General features: G+C 40.4%; 1 protein-coding gene across 2 annotated transcripts in view; it reads right to left on the bottom strand.

Annotated features, from left to right (window-relative positions):
* dlgap3 (DLG associated protein 3) overlaps window positions 1-19,740 on the bottom strand; it is a 208,240-nt gene that overhangs the window by 17,785 nt on the left and 170,715 nt on the right. Inside the window, exons 5-8 of one of the 2 annotated variants that reach the window (XM_062962085.1) lie at window positions 17,847-17,961; window positions 13,014-13,281; window positions 11,106-11,449; window positions 1,793-1,878 (exon numbers count right to left, since the gene is read on the bottom strand). In XM_062962085.1, the coding sequence (XP_062818155.1) occupies window positions 1,793-1,878; window positions 11,106-11,449; window positions 13,014-13,281; window positions 17,847-17,961 (813 nt within the window). The remainder of the gene's footprint in view (window positions 1-1,792; window positions 1,879-11,105; window positions 11,450-13,013; window positions 13,282-17,846; window positions 17,962-19,740) is intronic. The other variant, XM_062962086.1, reaches the window with a different exon arrangement.

The raw sequence follows: 19,740 nt of genomic DNA, 5'->3' as shown, positions 1-19,740 counted from the left end.
GAGGCTTGTTGTCATGCCTTTTGTGGATAGTCAGTCTCTCCCCTCCTCACATCCCCACTGCCTCAACATTAGGGTGTCTCAAGACTAGTCGCTCTCATTGCAACGATGTCGTAACCGTGAGGCCACAAACAATATTTTAGTTCATGGGGACCATTGGTGATCCATGGACCACAAGTTGGGAACCACTGATCTATTTAATGATCTAACTACCTTAGATACCTAGCAGTGTATCATGACCCAATCCCCTCTCCAGTCCATATTTACTAGACAGCTGCTGCAAGCAATAGGGCCCTCTTCTCCTGTCAATCAGAATACAGCAGACCTATGTTTGCATCCTCTTTCCATGAACAATATTTAGTATGACTATCAGAAGCAGAATTCCTATTTTAATTTTCCCTTGCATTAGAAATTGGGGATGGAAACAACAGTCTATTGACTGAAGAACAGACTCCCATTGCTTGCAGTAGATACCTAGCTAAGCATTGTATCATGGCCCAGTCCCCTCTCCAGGCCATATTTACCAGACAGCTGCTGCTGCAAGCAATAGGGCTCTGTTCTCCTGTCAATCAGGATACAGCAGACCTATGTTTGCATCCTCTTTCCATGAGCAATATTTAGTTTGACTATCAGAAGCAGAATTCTTGTTTTAATTTCCCCCTTGCATTAGAAATTGGTGATGGAAACAATAGTCTATTGACTGGAGAACAGACTCCCATTGCTTGCAGTAGATACCTAGCTAAGCATTGTATCATGGCCCAGTCCCCTCTCCAGGCCATATTTACCAGACAGCTGCTGCTGCAAGCAATAGGGCTCTGTTCTCCTGTCAATCAGTATACAGCAGACCTATGTTTGCATCCTCTTTCCATGAGCAATATTTAGTTTGACTATCAGAAGCAGAATTCTTGTTTTAATTTCCCCCTTGCATTAGAAATTGGTGATGGAAACAATAGTCTATTGACTGGAGAACAGACTCCCATTGCTTGCAGTAGATACCTAGCTAAGCATTGTATCATGGCCCAGTCCCCTCTCCAGTCCATATTTACCAGACAGCTGCTGCTGCAAGCAATAGGGCTCTGTTCTCCTGTCAATCAGGATACAGCAGACTTATGTTTGCATCCTCTTTCCATGAGCAATATTTAGTATGACTATCAGAAGCAGAATTCCTGTTTTAATTTTCCCCTTGCGTTAGAAATCGGGGATGGAAACAATAGTCTATTGACTGGAGAACAGACTCCCGTTGCTTGCAGTGGCTGCGGCGCTATTCGTTTGGACAGGTAGACTTTTGTGATCCTCACGTTTTCTTACACTGTTGGATACATAGGGATCAAAAATAAGAACTGTCCACAAGCATGTCACTTTAGGTTAGAGATTTGTAACTGCGACTGTGCCTTTGTGTAACTATTCCATCTTATACTCCTTAATAGAGTTTCTTTGGGGAAGAAGGAGATTGCAAAGAAAAAAAAATCTATTAGAAACTACAGGTAGGTTATAGGGGAAGATGACATTTTCTGGACCATGAACAAGGCACGGTGCTTGCAGCCTTATCTTCAAGACGCCAGGGACAACCCAGCTGCTGTTCGTAGCCAACAACAGTGGCTGTATGAATCTCTCTTTCTTTAGCGAATCTTTGTCGGCTTGTGCTGGGAATATTGATCTGGGGAGGAAAGGGCACCGGAGGAAGCTTTTGTGCAATGGCAACTGAGCGGATGCAACAACGTGCTAAGATGCAAGTTCAGGAGGGCTGATGGCAGGTGACAGCCAAGCACCAAGACGGATGTTTAACCAGCCATACCTTTTATCTTCTTCCACTTGGACCCCGATGGAGTGGACCTCTCTGTGGCTTCTACTTTCTGTGTCAGAGTCGGAGATGGTTTCCACCTTTTTGAGAGGAGAAGGAAAAAGAAAAAACAAAGAAAGCTGATAAGTCCAAAAGGAAGGCAGAAAGGAAGAAAAGTAAAGAAGGATCCAAGTATTATCAAAAACACTTGGGACTAGAAGCACTTTGAATTTTGGAACTCAAATCTAAACATGAAATTTATTCACCATATTTCATATATACCAGTCAATCAGTCCATTGACTCATATACTTGATACATATAGCCAGGTAATTTTGCAAATAATACTTTTAAATAACGTTGTGGATTAAACCAAGTTTGTATACAATGAGCCATCAGCAAGCAAAAGGTTCACTATCTCACCCACCATGTGGACAATTTTAGATTTTGGAATTCCAGAAAAAGGAAGCCCAACCTGTAGTATTCCCTAAGCTGTCCTGAGTCCCAATATTGGGGAAAAGCAAGATACACATGAATATACTGTATATACTCTAGTATAAGCCTAGTTTTTCATCCCTTTTTTTAAGATTGAAAAAGCCCCGCTCGGCTTATACTCAGGTGAGGGTCCTGGTTGGCTTATATTTGGGTCAGTTTATACTTGAGAATATATGGTACATTTATTATTTTTCTCTATTATTATTGGTATTATTACATTTATTATTTTCCTCTATTATTATTATTATTATTATTATTATTATTATTATTATTATTGTTGTTGTTGTTGCTACTATTACATTTATTTTACTCTATTTTTATAATTATTATTAATACATTTATTATTTCACTCTGATCTTATTATTATTATATTTATTATTTTCCTGTATTTATTACTACATGTATTATTTTACTCTATTATTATTCAAAGGATACATAAGCACATTTACATTGAAGAAGATGAGAATAATGATATGATCAGAGTTGGAAAGTCTTATCTTAAATTTGAGCTTTACGTAAATATTCAAAAACATTTAACCTACTGATGCCTCAATTAATGTAATTTTATTGGTATCTGTTTTTATTTCTGAAATTTACCACCCTCGGCTTATACTGGAGTCAATGTTTTCCCAGTTTTTTTGTGGTAAAATTAGGTGCCTCGGTTTATATTTGGGTCGGCTTATACTCGAGTATATACGGTAATTGATCATAATTGCTGTTCTTACACCATGCACTGTGTTTTGCAACTTTTTGGATCTGTAGCTACATTTCCAGAAATGCAACTCTGCCCTGTGTTGTCAAAGGTTTTAATAATAATAATAATAATAATAATAATAATAATAATAATAATTTATTTATACCTCGTCACCATCTCCCAAAGGTGACTCGGGCGGCTTACATGGGGCAGAGCCCGAACAACGTAATCAGATAAAAACAACTTACATACAATTCATAATATAACAAAATAAAAACTATATACAATATAAAACGGAGATATTATAATAGTTAATACAGAAATAATCCAAGCTAAACGGGTCAGCAGAAGCTTGGATAAGAAAATATCTTGGATAATAAGGAGCGATTAAGGAAAAGCCTATTAAACATCAAATTAGGTTATGATTTTACAAATTGAGCACCAAAACATCATGTTTTACAATAAATTTGACAGATAAAGTAAATTAATATGCAGTAATGTTATCTTGCAATTACTGTATTTACGAATTTAGCACCAAAATATCACGATATATTGAAAACATTGACTACAAAAATGGTTTGGATAATCCAGAAGCTTGGATGAGTGAGATTCTACTGTAATATCAATCAACCATGTTGGCCATGTTGGGTCTGTGTGCCAAGATCTCTCAACTTCTGGGTTCGGAATTACTGCATTGCTGTGAGTTTTCCGAGCTGTATGGTGATGTTGAAGAAGCATTATCTCCTGATGTTTCACCCACATCTACGGCAGGCATCCTCAGAACTCACGCCTCTGAGGATGCCTGCTATCAATGTGGGTGACACGTCAGAAGAGAATGCTTCTTCAACATGGCTGTACAGCCCAGAAAACTCACAGCAATCCATGAAAGCCTTCGACAACATGAAAGAAAGTCTGTTTAATGGAAGAGAATAACACAAGAGGAGGGAGAAGAGACTGGTGATTAGAAGAAAGGGGGAGGAAAGGGAAAAGAAGAAAAGCAGAAAGGTCAGGGAAAAAATGATATTCAAGGAGAAGAAAGAGCAGAGGAAGATTCAGAAGAGGCGGAGGTCTCTCTCTCCGAAGAGGAGAGAAAGAGAGAGCCTTTTAAATTCCCAGCACCAGATGCAAAAGGAAATCCAGATAAACTAGAAGAGCGGAGAGTGGGGATCAAGAGCTATGGGCCGGCCAGATGTTTCTTTTAGTCCCTTGCCCCATGGGATGCCAAGCCAAGTTCAAAGGCCTCGTTGGCCAGGCTTTTTGGCAAGCTGGTTGGAAGGATAGAGGAAGCCGGTCGCAAAGGCTTGCAAAACAGTGGAGAACTCCCGGGAAAACAGCAGTAGCAGAAAGCCAGAGTAAATGGCTCAAGCTCACTAGATGAAGCCTGAGCTGCGTCACTGTCTAACTTTCCTCGCAGGGCTGTTGTGAGAAGTGTTTTTAATCATATCAGAAAGACTTGAGAACATACTGCAAGTCGGTCCTGGTGTGAGATAATTGGCTGTCTACAGAGACGTTGTCCAGGAAACGGCCCGAAGGGGACTCAGAGCGGCTTACAGAACTCATATACAGCAAACATTCAGTGCTGATTATACAATTAACAAGGTCAGACAACACAGACAGAGGTAAAGGCAGTTTTTCCAATCTCATTTCTGGCTCGACTCCAACCATGGAAGGTGATGTTGCTCCATCTTCCATGTTGAGGAACTTTATCCAGATCAATGTCCTTAAGGGCACCTTTATTACCTCCCTGCTAAAAGCCGTACCTATTTATCTACTCACATTTCTGCTTTCGACCTGCTTGTTGGGCAAGTGAACTGGGGCTAACAGCGGGTGCTCACTCCGACCTGGGCTCGAACTCCTGACCTTTCGATTGGCAGGATTTTTCTGCAGCACAGTAGTTTAGCCCCATTTTTCATGTGAAGGAGATTTCTCCAGGGGGCCTTTATTACCTCCCCGCTAAAAGTGGTACCTATTTATCTACTCACATTTCTGCTAGTTGGGCAAGTGAGCTGGGACTAACAGCGGGTGCTCACCCCAACCTGGGCTAGAACTCCCGACCTTTCGATTGGTAGGATTTTTCTGCAGCACAGTAGTTTAGCCCCATTTTCCATGCCAAGGAGCTTTCTCCAGATCAATGTCCTTAAGGGCACCTTTATTACTTCCCCGCTAAAAGCAGTACCTATTTATCTACCCACATTTCTGCTAGTTGGGCAAGTGAACTGGGGCTAACAGCGGGTGCTCACTCCAACCCGGGCTCGAACTCCCAACCTTTCAATTGACAGGATTTTTCTGTGCTGTGATAAGCCCGGCACTTTCCATCCGTACAGCCTTTCCTCAATTGAATACCCTCTTGGCTCACAAGTCCCATTATCCTCAGCATGCCAATGCTGCCAACCCCGAGACCTAACCCAATGTTTTTCAGCTGTATCAAAATACAACATCTCCCACCTTTATAACACATTATATGCACATATAATATATACATGGTGCCATCGTAGCCGTTTTCTCTTTCCTAGCTTCTCCCTCCACGGCACATTTGGTGCTGCGGAAACAGAAGCGCAGGCATCAAAAAGCAATGTCACCCTTCAACACGCAGCAGGCATCTTTGCTTCCTTTGCATAAACACACCTCATTTGCATGTGCTATTTTAAAAAATGGCTATTTATTCCTAGGGTGGGGACAACAAACTGTCGCAGAAGCAGGACACAAGCAAAACAGAGCTGCAAGAGTCGAAGATGCCACGAGTTACGGCTGGGACAGTAAACCAGATAATAATAATAATAATAATAATAATAATAATAATAATAATAACAACAACAACAACAACAACAACTTATGCCACAAATACCATCTGTCTGTGACAAAAAACTGGTGGGATCACAAGGCTGAGAAAGTTACACAAAAAGAACACTTTGGGATTGCCGAATTCAGACTGACATAAGTTTTGAAGCACAATACTCCTGACCTCGCGATTGTGGAAAAAAACAAAGTATGGATCATCAATGTTGCAATCCCAAGTGACAGCAGAAGGGATGAGAAGCAACTGGAAAAGCTGACACAATGTGAGGATTTAAAGATCGAACTGCAAAGATTCTGGCACAAGTCAGTAATGGTGGTCCCAGTGGTGATCGGCACACGGGGTGCAGTGGTTAAAGACCTTGGCCTGTATTTTAAAACAATTGGTGCTGACAAAATAGAATCTTTCATCTGTAAAAGGCCACCCTACTTGGATCTGCACAATAATACAGTAGAGTCTTGCTTATCCAACGTAAACGGGCCGGCAGAATGTTGGATAAGCGAATATGTTGGATAATAAGGAGAGATTAAGGAAAAGACTATTAAACATCAAATTAGGTTATGATTTTACAAATTAAGCACCAAAACATCATGTTGTACAACAAATTTGACAGCAAGAGTAGTTCAATACGTAGTAATGCTATGTAGTAATTACTGTATTTACGAATTTAGCACCAAAATATCACGATGTATTGAAAACATTGACTACAAAAATGTGTTGGATAATCCAGAACGTTGGATAAGCGAGTGTTGGATAAGTGAGACTCTACTGTAATAATAATAATAATAATAATAATAATAATAATAATAATAATAATAATATACATCACACAGTCCTAAACACTTGGGAAATGTTCGACTTGTGATTTTGTAATACGAAATCCAGCATGTCTATCTTGTTTGCTGTGTCATACTGTGTCGTTGTGTAAATAATAATAATAATAATAATAATAATAATAATAATAATCTTTATTTATATACCACTTTATCACCTCGAGAGGACTCAGGGCACTTTCCAAAATGTATGCAAACTAATCTTGTTGTGTATCAAATAATAATAATAACTTCTCCAAAAACGGAATCACACTTGGATACAAATATGTAAGTATCCAATGCCGGAGGCTGGTGCTTTTTAAACAAAATTGGTGTAATTTCAGCATTAACTCATGCCAGAATTAAGTTATCAATTAAATCACTTATTAAAGAATCGAGAGAGAACCCTAGAGAGGCAACATATATTTAGAATAGCTCTGTTAAGTCCAATATTTAAAGTTTCATATACCGTATATACTCGAGTATAAGCCAACCTGAATATAAGCCGAGGTACCTAATTTTACCACAAAAAAACTGGGAAAACATAGACTCCGGTATAAGCCGAGGGCAGTAAATTTCAGAAATAAAATTAGATACCAATAAAATTACATTAATTGAGGCATCAGTAAGTTAAATGTTTTTGAATATTTACATAAAGCTCAAATTTAAGATATGAATGTCCAACTCTGATCAAATCATTATTCTCATCTTCTTCAATGTAAATGTGCTTATGTATCCTTTTTATAATAATAGAGTAAAATAATACATGTAACAACAATAATAAATACAGAAAAATAATGCAATAATAATAATAATAATAATAATAATAATAATAATAATAATAATATCAGAGTCAAATAATAAATGTATTATTATTATTATTATTTAATAATAATAAAAATAGAGTAAAATAAATGTAATAGTAGAAACAATAATAGAGAAAAATAATAAATGCAATAATACCAATAATAATAGATAAAAATAATAAATGCAATAATACCAATAATAATAGAGAAAAATAATAAATGTACCACATATTCTTGAGTATAAGCTGACCCAAATATAAGCCAACCAGGACCCTCACCTGAGTATAAGCTGAGGGGGGCTTTTTCAGTCTTAAAAAAAAGGGCTGAAAAACTAGGCTTATACTCGAGTATATACAGTATCTATGATTAGTAGGAGCAGGATGGAAGAGGTGGGTTCTTTGCATTTGGGTCCACCTTGAAGCCCGCAACCGTGCACGAAGCAGTAATAAAGTAATACATCTGTAATAATCACGGATGGCACTTTCCAGCTTCATGCTGGAAGGGTTTTAGTTCAGGCATTTAACTTACATTTAAATGCTCATCTGTTTTATTAAATGTAAATTTAACTGTGAGGTACCGTCCTCCGAAGGTAAATGAAGCTCATGGGCTGGAAGCCTGCATGTCCTTTCATGCAACGTTAATTTGTTTGCCTCTTAACTAAGAGCTAAGAAGCTTAGTTACTGAATTGTAAAGATGCATAATGCATGCACATTGGGTGCACACAGGAGCCTCCTTTTTGGGCTGGATTTACACTGCTCAATAGGACAGTTTGAACACACACACACAAATATATATACAATAGAGTCTCACTTATCTAAGACTCGCTTATCCAAGGTTCTGGATTATCCAATGCATTTTTGTAGTCAATGTTTTCAATATATCGTGATATTTTGGTGCTAAATTCGTAAATACAGTAATTACTACATAACATTACTGCGTATTGAACTACTTTTTCTGTCAAACATGATGTTTTGATGCTTAATTTGTAAGATCATAACCTAATTTGATGTTTAATAGGCTTTTCCTTAATCCCTCCTTATTATCCAAGATATTTGCTTATCCAACGTTCTCCCGATCCGTTTAGCTTGGATAAGTGAGACTCTGCTGTATATGAGCCTTCAGTGGTGCAGCGGGTTAAACCACTGAGCTGCTGAACTTGCTGACTGAAAGGTCACCGGTTTGAATCTGGGGAACGGGGTGAGCTCCTGCTGTTAGCCCCAGCTTCTGCCAACCAAGCAGTTAAAAAACATGCAAATATATTTATCTATTTATTTATTTATTTATTACATTTATATCCTGTTCCTCTCACCCCGAAGGGGACTCAGAGCGGCTTACAAATCAAATGAACATACAATATATTATTAGCACAGCACAATATAAGCATTAAATTACTATATTGTACTATATCATTATATGGAAATATTATTAGTAATATTACATTTAATATATAATACATAATTAATATTATTATATTGTGTTATTGGTAGTATAATATTGTATTCCATTATAATATTATTATCAATATTATATGTACATACAATACAAATGTGAGTAGATTAATAGGTACCGCTCTGGCGAGAAGGTAACGGTACTCAATGCAGTCATGCCAGTGGTTACATGACCTTGGAGGTGTCTATGGACAATGCCGGCTCTTCGGCTTAGAAATGGAGATGAGCACCAACCCCCAGAGTTGGACGCGACTGGACTTAATGTCAGGGAAAAACCTTTACCATAGAGGTAGTATGAAAATAAAAGAAATGGACACTGAAATGAAAGGCAGGATGGAAAGAAATGAAAACCAATTAAACATTTCCGAGTGCTTCCCATGCAGTTGGCGAGAAAGGAAACGCTTCGCTTGGCTGTCTTTTTCAACCACCCTTGTTTGCTTTCTTGGTACAGATGGAAAGGATATTTGTTTTCGTTCATTTCCAGGATGATTAAAACCTCACTAAAGGAGCAACAGAATTTCTTTGCGGATTTCCCTCTCCGTGTTCACACACAGCCAAAAATGGGAGGGCAGAAATATGCAGTTTTTCCCTTTCCCTTATTTGTGTTTACGTGCATTTTTTTCCCATTCACCAACACCAGATACAGTAGAGTCTCACTTATCCAACATAAACGGGCCGGCAGAATGGATCCACCCAGATTGGACAAGTAAAGGTAAAGGTTTTCCCCTGATGTTAAGTCCAGTCGTGTCCGACTCTGGGGGTTGGTGCTCATCTCCATTGCATCTGTTTTTAGGAGGCAGTGAGGCTTTCTGGCAGGCAGAACCCATAGCGGCCGACATCTTGTATTTATGGTTTTTTTTAATATATGATTTGTAAGACAATAGCATACATTCCCACTTTTTTTTTGTCATTTCTCATTACATTCACTTCACACATTCTCACACTAATGCAGGGGTCCCCCAACTATGGCCCGCGGGCCACATGTGGCCCATTGAAGCCATTTATCTGGCCCCCACGGCACAAAGGCTGAAGGGGGTTGGGCTAAATGGCCCAAGGGGTCTCTTCCTACCCTCTTTATGATGATGATGATGATGATGATGATTATTGTTACATGACACAGCAAACAAAATAGATATGCTGGATTTTGTATCACAAAATCACAAGTCGAACACTTCCCAAGTGTCTAGGACTGTGTGATGTATTTTCGGATGATGCGCGCAGATCTCAGTAGGGTGGCCTTTTGCAGTTGGCAGATCGTAATTTTGTCAATGTCTATTGTTTCCAAATGCCGGCTGAGATCTTTTGGAACGGCACCCAGTGTGCCCATCACCACTGGGACCACCTGCACTGATTTCTGCCAGAGTCTTTGAAGTTCAATCTTGAGGTCCTGATAGCAGCTGAGTTTTTCCTGTTGTTTTTCGTCAATGCGACTGTCACCTGGGATGGCAACATCAATAATCCAAACCTTTTTCTTTTCCACAACTGTGATGTCTGGTGTGCTGTGTCCCAGAACTTTGTCAGTCTGGATTCGAAAGTCCCACAGTATCTTTGCATGCTCATTTTCCAATACTTTTGCAGGTTTGTGATCCCAGAAGTTCTTTACTGCTGGCAGGTGGTGCTTGAGGCATAAGTTCCAATGAATCATTTGGGCCACATAGTTGTGCCTCTGTTTGTAGTCTGTCTGTGCAATTTTCTTACAGCAGCTGAGGATATGATCAATGGTTTTGTCGGTTTCCTTGCACAGTCTGTATTTTGGATCATCAGCTGATTTTTCGATCTTGGCCTTAATGGCCTTTGTCCTGATGTCTTGCTCCTGGGCTGCAAGGATCGGGCCTTCTGTCTCCTTCTTCAGGGTCCCATTCGTGAGCCATAGCCAGGTCTTCTCCTTATCAACTTTTCCTTCAATTTTGTCAAGGAACTTTCCATGCAATGTTTTATTGTGCCAGCTGTCAGCTCTAGTTTGTAGTGCAGTTTTCTTGTACTGATTCTTTGTCTGCTGTGTTTTGAGGAGTTTCTGATTTATTATTATTATTATTATTATTATTATTATTATTATTATTATTATTATTATTAGGTGGTCACTTGGCCAGCTATAGTCCAGCCCTCCAATAGTCTGAGGGATCGTGAACTGGCCCCCAGTTTTAAAAGTTTGGGGACCCCTGCACAAATGTGTTGCGACATACCATTTGGAAAGCTCCTCGGGATGCTATCCAACTGCTGAATTGCTCTGACCAGCACAGGATACAATTTCTACACAATTCCAAGTCTTGCTTGGGCCTACCTGGACTCCGATGGATGGGCGCCACTTCCTCTGGCGAGCCAGGCTCCGCAGCTCTTCCCTCCCAGGGATGGTCCGGATGATCAGGGTGGATGGTTTGGGGGCAGTCCTGGCTTGGAGGGAAGGCAAGTCCAGGGACATGGCAGTGATCTTGGTGCTTTCCAAGCTCTCCGTGGAGTTGCAGCGCTTGGCGGCCTCTTTGGACCACGACGAGGGGCTCCGGCTGACCTCTCGGGGCAGGAAGCTGTCGTGGGCGGACTCGCTGCTGCTTTGCGTGGTCACGGCGATGAGGGGCTTGGCTTTGATTCCTGAAGGGAGGGCTGGCGGAGCTTTCCTGTAAGAAAAGGCTGTGCGGAGCGGGAGAAGGAAAAGGAATGGAAGGAATGAAAAAATAATTGTCAAAAACATGAAGACAGGCAAGGACCTATTGGACCCACTACACCCAGCGTTATGAACAAGTTGGACCATCACGCCTTGAATCATACTTGGACTCTGAGTGTTCAGAAAGTAACTTTTCCAAACTGAGTGTTCTAGTGGGTGCCTAGTTTTGGAAATATTTTACATGGAGAACAGGTTTGTTTGGGCAAGTTAATTCAGTAGAAATTTGCCACTGACTTTTTCTGAGTTGGAGAGAACTTGTTGCCTCACACCCCGCATTGGCCACATCACCCCCTTCCTCATCCTCCTGGTTTCCCCCCACACTTTCTTCCTTCTTCCTTATGACAACATAGGGTTGTGTTCTCCTTGCTCCATTGTACGATGCTTCCAGCACAGTTCATGGATGGAGCCCTGCCACAATAGCTGTGCATCATTTGATGGGATCTGGTGAGCTCCGTCTAGGAAGCATCCTGCGATGGGTTTGTTTGCCCGTGTGATGAAGTCGTAAGTATAATGCTCACGCAAAGTTGGGATAGGAAAAGTTTTAAAAATGCAAAAGAAACAAGTGGTTACATCCTCAATGGAATGGGTTGCTGTAAACCAGAGTGAGCTAGGGTGGTAGGTCAGAGGAAAATAAGATCCAGATCCAAATAGTTTAGTTGGGGAATACTGCGATCTAGACAGCTGTTGCCAGCCAATGTTGGCAATACTGGGCTAGATGGACCAGTAGCTCTATGTATGTCACTAGAAAAATTCAAGCATTTGCTGGCCAACCAGGATTGGTACTAAGTTGATTGCTATGGAAGCTGAGGATCCACTTCAAGTTTCACAATTGTTCTCCTGGCTTATGTAGGACCATTCTTATTTATTAATTATTTATTTACAGTATTTATATTCCGCCCTTCTTTCTCACCCCGAAGGGACTCAGGGTGGACCACATTATATACATATAGGGCAAACATTCAATGCCCATATACACATAGAACCGAGACAGAGACAGACAGACGCAGAGGCAATTTAACCTTCTCCTGAGGGGATGTTCGATTCTGGCCACAGGGGGGAGCAGCTGCTTCATCATCCACTGTGATGGCACTTCCTCATTCCAACGTCATAAATTAGTTAAATTTGCCTCCCCACTTTATAAGTGGTACCTTATTTCCTACTTGATAGATGCAACTATCTTTCGAGTTGCTAGGTCAGCAACGAGCAGGGGCTATTTTTTATTTTTTAATTGATGGGTGCTCACTCTGCCACGGGCTGGCCTCGAACTCATGACCTCTTGGTCAGAGCGATTTATTGCAGCAGGCTGCTCACCAGTCTGCGCCACAGCCCGGCCCTCAGGGTTTGAATCCCTGCTCCATTTTGGTTTTCAAAACTTCTCCTAGGATTCTGATCGAGAGAGCTCTCATACCACCCTTTCCCACCTTCATGGCAATGGATATTCTTTCAACAGAAGGACACCAAGGTTGGGTCCAATCTTGAGTCCCCAAGGAGGGAGCTTTAGAGCTAAGGAACAGCCACTGAGATACTTACAGGTGCTTGGCTTGAGGATGCTGCTGGTGAGGGGCTGGCCGTGGCTGTGGCCGTGGCCGTGGCCAGGCTGGTGGGTGGCGGTGGCCATGGTGAAGAGAGAGAGGCAGTCATCGTCCTGGGAGCACCCAGCCTGGATGGCCCTCAGGTAGCTATGGCTGCGCATGCGGAAGCAACCCGGCAGGTCCAGGGCCTCCACAGCCTGGGATTCCACCTCTCCAAACACGGACTCACACACGGCCTCAAACTGGTGGTTCAACTCGTCATTAATCTGGGGGGAAATGAGAAGGAAATAGAGTGATGGATATGGACAGTGAGGGATAAGAGTCTTGACCTGGACATTGTTTCAGGTGGTACATGACAACAAACTCGGTCTTTTTCATTTTTACAAGCCCTCAATCAAGAGGTCTGTTGTCTTCTGTAACCCTCTTGAAGCCATATCTACCATCCTTTGCCACCAAGAATGAAGGGCCTTAATAACCCTTTGTTGGGAATCTATGAGCTGTTAGGCTCAAAAAATAACCCTCTTTCGGGGGTGATTCCTCAAAAATATAGCAGAGTGGCAGAACCACGATTCATGAGCAGCAAAAGCTTACGTGTGGTGAGGATGGAGACGCCTTTGTTCTCTAGGATGGCAAAGGATTGCAAAAGTCTCCTTGAAAGTTCAAAAAGTATTTATTGAGGTAAAAAGAAATCCATTGTAGATAGAAAAGGTTTTGGAGCTAACTAGCTGTCTAAGCTAGCACTAAGGAAGGTAAGCAGGTAAAAATAACAACGATATCTAAATAGCTACATTTTGCCTAGAAGAGTGGCAAAATGTGTCCTTAGAAGACAAAGAAGAGAGATCCGAGCCTTCTTTGGGGCAATTAACATTCCAGTCTAGATAGAGGAAGTTACCTCATCCCTAAAGAGATCACATTGCTAAAACTACAAGGTGAAGGGGTGGATGTAAATAGAATTGGAACAGAGGGAAATCAGCAAAACCTATCTGGGCATGCATGGGATTATAGAGAGGTTTCTCTCAGTTTAATCTGTCCACTACATAACTAATAGACGAAACTTGTGTAGTCCAGGATGACATCCAACAAAAATCTATATATATAAAAGGGTTATGAAATTTCGGCCTAGGACAAAACAACAAAACTACACATCCCAGAAACACTAAACTTGGCAGCACAACCCCTCATCCATGCCTCTACGTTCATACAACAAAAAGAAAAGAAAAATAAAGTCCTAATTAGAGGGAGAGGAATAATTGTTTTTATCCAGTTGCTGCCAGTTAGAAGGCTAATCTCTGCCCACTTGGTCTCCTAGCAACCCACTCAGCCCAGTGTTAATAAAAGAATAAAAAATAAAATAAATACAAATAATACAATAAAAAATAATAATAAACACTTAAAAATTAATACAATAAAATACTATAATAACAAAATAACTAAAATAATACAACAAAATAATAAAATATAATAAATAAAAAAGATAAGTTAAAACAAAATTAATTAAAAAATACAAATAACATCAAATAAAAATTCCACAATAATTTTTAACCAATACCACCACCACTTTGCCACAGCAACGCGTGGCAGGGCACAGCTAGTACTATATATACCACATCTTTTTTATGGAATAGGTCTTATGTAGAGTAAGAGAACGAACAGCTCACAAAGCAGGTCCTGTTGATTCAGGGTTAGTCTGATGACCTCACCTTGCTCTTTCTTGCTCTCTTGTAGCAACACGTTTTCTCTTCCGTGTCAACAAGAAGTCATGGATTCATTCTCTCAGGGGTTTAATCTTGACTTTGAAGGACCTCTCCAAGGTGCTGAGCCTTTTCTTCCAAACAGCTTCAGCACCTTGGATTGTCTCTCTCCCAGGTGCCAAGCCTATTCCTCCAAGTAGTGTCAGGAGCTTGAATAGCTCCTTCAACATTGACTCACAAACCTGAATAGCCCATCTCACTGATATAAAAGCAAGAAAGGTGGCCAGACCCTGAGAAATGCTGAATTTGCACTGTGTTTTCAGATATTCCAGCACTCGCTAGTCTAAAGAGGTTGTCTGCTGTGTATACAAGAAGGTGGAAACGATAATAGTTTGGTGGTGAGTCATTATAACCTTTTATTACAAAGGAGACGGGCTCAGCGGGAAAACGAAAGCTCTTATTGCTAGTCTTGACTTAAGCAGACCATTCTAACGCAGTGGGATTTACCAAGGTGTTAATTTTAAGAACTATACAACACTTGGTTCAATGGGCTATTCTAGTTGGGGCTACCAATAGCATCCAGAGCCCTGACTTTCAGATCGGAAGGGCTTTTGTGAATTTAATAGGTAAGTGCTCTACTACTTCAGCTCTTAATAATAATAGTTGAGATCCTGCATTAAAGAGACATGGTGCAATTTGTTTCTCGCAGCCACACCTCGATTGTGGAAGAGCGGCATTGCAATGTTACATGACCCAATGTTCATAAAGAGACATGTTTTGATTCATCAGCAGAACAAAAGCAGAGTTGGCACCAATCTGGCACTAACAACATGATATCATAACTAGCTATGCCCGGCCACGCGTTGCTGTGGCGAAGTGTGTTGGTATGGGAAATAAAGTATTGAGGAATTAGTGGTAGTTAGTATATGTTATTTCCTTGTTCTGTTTTATTATAACACAGTAATTTTTATAAATTATATATTTGTATTATCTGCTTTGAACTGGATTATAGGAGGCCCCTTCTACACAACTGTATAAAATCCCCACTGAACTGGATTATATGGCAGTGTGGACTCAAGATAATCCAGCTCAAAGCAGATACTGTGGATTATCTGCCTTGGCATTCTGGGTAATATAGCTGTGTGGAAGGGCCTTGAGTCTACACTGCCTCCCAATGTTTCACATACCCTCCCCAGTTGCTTGCTTGTGATTAAAACCCCTAATAAAAATATATTTCAGAGTCTACACTGCCATATAATCCAGTTTAGATCAGACAATCTGTATTTTATAGGCAGTGTGGAAAAGGCCTAAGTGAACCCCCAGCCAGTGTGGCTGAGGGGGTTACTAGGACACAAATTGAGCGAGGCCTAAAGGGGGCGGGGCCTATCTTTCTGACTGGCAGCCAGGGGGAGAACGGCTCTTCCTCTGTAATTTGGACTTTATTTTTCTATGGTTTTTTTTAATTGAAAGACATAGATTGGGTGGCTATGTCTTTTGTGGCCAAATTTGATGTGATTTGGTTCAGTGGTTTTGTTGTTTACTCCATGGGAAAAAATGCACATTACATTATATATATATACTAGCTGTGCCCGGCCACGCGTTGCTGTGGCAAGTGGTATGGGAAATAAAGTATTGAGGAATTGGTGGTAGTTAAGGTAAAGGGTAAAGGTTTTCTCCTGACATTAAGTCCAGTTGTGTCCGACTGCACACTGAAGTAGATTATATGGCAGTGTGGACTCAAGATAATCCAGTTCAAAGCAGATAATATAAGATTATAAATGGGTAATATAGCTGTGTGGAAGGGCCTTGAGTCTACACTGCCATATAATCCAGTTCAAATCTGATAATCTGTATTTTATAGGCAGTGTGGAAGAGGCCTAAGTGAGGCCTAACTCTGCCTGTCCCCTGGGCTGAGTGGGTTGCTAGGAGACCAAGTGGGCAGAGATTAGCCTTCTAACTGGCAGCAATTGGATAAAAACAATTATTGCTCTCCCTCTAATTAGGACTTTATTTTTCTTTTCTTTTTGTTGTATGAACGTAGAGGCATGGATGAGGGGTTGTGCTGCCAAGTTTAGTGTTTCTGGGATGTGTAGTTTTGTTGTTTTGTCCTAGGCCGAAATTTCATTACCCTTTTATATATATAGATTGTGTTTTCAAAGAAGAATGTATCGTGCTTCTTGGTGTATAATTTTTTAATCGCTGTGGGTTGGTTTGGAGAGAAAGTTTGACTATATATCCAATAAATACAGTAAACAGACAAACAGGAATGATCATAGGTTCCCAGCAAAAGCGAGATATAGGCAAGGCAAGCATAACCCATATATGGTTTCATGAGCTTGCCATGCACCAGGACCGAGAGTCACAGTCAAGAAGCTCCTGTGCCAAATGCAGTATGATGGACACTTCTGTGATCTGAATGCACGCAAATGTTTGGAGCAGTGGCCAAAGCAAGGCATACAGGGCATGCACCAAAGCACTGAATGGAAAAAAGCAAGTTCTCGCCTTGCAGTCTAAATATGCCTTTTTCGGTAGCAGACGTAGGGCTGCATGCCACTTTACACGTCTTTGTTAGCTCTATGGTAGCACTTAGCTGCAGTATCTGCCACTCCAAACTCCTCAAAGGAGGAGAAAAGCGTTCTTTTTGGTCAAAGGGAATTCTTTGTTGAGCAGCACCCAAAGGAAATGGAAGGGAAAACAGCAAGCTCTCCACAATTGCAAAGTCCATTTGGGGACATTAAATCTCCAAATCCCTTAGCCAGAATGGCTTCTGACCGTGCTGGTTGAAGGATTCTGGGAGACCGTCCAGAACAGCACAAACCCTTTCCAGGCTTTGCATAAATAAAATGCTTTTGGGATCAAGATATGCAAGTAAAAGGTCACGGAATTGAATCAGTTCCCCAATCTTTTTGGCTTCCCATTTGATCCCTACAAAAAGCCTTTCTTTCTCCATCCCATTATAGAAAAACAAACAAACATATCTTTAAGTAGGGATTATGTTCCACTTTCCAGTCATGTTTCCATGGCGAAAGTGTTCACATTGAGGGTTATATTGTCCTGATATTGTTTCCCTTTCTTGCTCCCCTTTTTTGTGACCCGGCTTCCCATCGACACCCCAAGAGCGAACGACCGAAGCACCTCACCTGCCCGGTGGTGAAGGAACGTCCATACCCTTGTCCCCGTGGCCGGATTCGGGGTGACGTGCAGCAGCTGGGACAGTTACAGATATATGAGTCAGAATAGTGTCTACTTGCAAACCTAATGAAAGACACGGGGAAGAAAGGTTTCTGAACTGAGCCTGAAAGCATGACATGAGCAGAACAAACGGAAATGACTCTGGGCATGGCCTCTAGCATCGCCAGAAAAGCCTGGCTGGAGCAGAGCAAAGATCTATCTAGCATAATGTTCTCTTTCTTGGGCAATGGTCAGCTACATGAATATTGGAAGTAGTTAATCACATCGAGCAATGATTGACTGCCTAGAGCAGGGGTCCCCAAACTAAGGCCCGGGGGCCGGATGCGGCCCTCCAAGGTCATTTACCTGGCCCCCACCCTCAGTTTTATAATATAATATTTTAATATCAGTTTTAATAATATATTATATATACATATAATATTGATAAAAATATAATACAATATAATACTAATAATACCATATAATAATATTAAATTATATGTTATATTACATATAACATTACAGTACAGTGGTATAGTTCAATATATAGTAATATATAATGCTAATATTGTGCTATGCTAATACAGTAGAGTCTCACTTATCCAAGACTCACTTATCCAACGTTCTGGATTATCCAACGCATTTTTGTAGTAAACGTTTCCAATACATCGTGATATTTTGGTGCTAAATTCAGTAATTACTACATAGCACTACTGCGTATTGAACTACTTTTTCTGCCAAATTTGTTGTATAACATGATGTTTTGGTGCTTAATTTGTAAAATCATAACCTAATTTGATGTTTAATAGGCTTTTCCTTAATCCCTCCTTATTATCCAACATATTCGCTTATCCAACGTTCTGCCAGCCCATTCATGTTGGATAAGTGAGACTCTACTGTAATATAATATATTGTATGTACATACAGCTGCTCTGAGTCCCCTTTGGGGTGAGAAGGGTGGGATATAAATGTAGTAAAATGTAGTAAATAAATAAATGAATAATTTTAGACTCGGGCTCACCCAAAGTCTGACATGACTTGAAGGTAAACAACAACAACAACAACAACAACAACAACAACAACTTGACTATCTCATTGGCCAGAAGCAGGTCCACACTTTCCATTGAAATCCTGATAGATTTATGTTGGTTAAAATTGTTCTTATATTCAAATATTGTATTGTTCTTTCATTGTTGTTGTTTTTTGCACTACAAATAAGGCATGTGCAGTGTGCATAAAAATTTGTTCATTTTTTTTCCCCAAATGATAATTCGGCCCCTCCACAGTCCAAAGGATTGTGGGTCGGCCCGCTGCTTTAAAAGTTTGAGGACCCCTGGCCTAGAGGGTAAAGGAATGTGATTTCCGTGAAAATGTGTCATAGACAATGGAATTTGGGAGGTGCTATTCTTTATTGATAAGAGTTCTTATAGTCGCCATCAATCTTTCTGTGAGAGCAACATGTGCCCGAGCAGCTTCGGTTGCTATTTGTGTATATACAGTAGAGTCTCACTTATCCAACACTCGCTTATCCAATGCTCTGGATTATCCAACGCATTTTTATAGTCAATGTTTTCAATATATCGTGATATTTTGGTGCTAAATTCGTAAATACAGTAATTACAACATAACATGACTGCGTATTGAACTACTTTTTCTGTCAAATTTGTTGTATAACATGATGTTTTGGTGCTTAATTTGTAAAATCATAACCTAATTTGATGTTTAATAGGCTTTTCCTTAATCTCTCCGTATTATCCAAGATATTCGCTTATCCAACGTTATGCCGGCCCGTTTATGTTGGATAAGTGAGACTCTACTGTAGTTATTTGCATAGAGCAATGATTTACTGCCTAGAAGGTAAAG

The sequence above is a fragment of the Anolis carolinensis genome, unplaced genomic scaffold (assembly GCF_035594765.1).
Source record: "Anolis carolinensis isolate JA03-04 unplaced genomic scaffold, rAnoCar3.1.pri scaffold_10, whole genome shotgun sequence".
NCBI classification, from domain to species: Eukaryota; Metazoa; Chordata; class Lepidosauria; order Squamata; family Dactyloidae; genus Anolis; species Anolis carolinensis.
The sequence above is the reverse complement of the archived record's forward strand: the minus strand, read 5'-3'. Positions and strand labels throughout refer to the sequence as shown.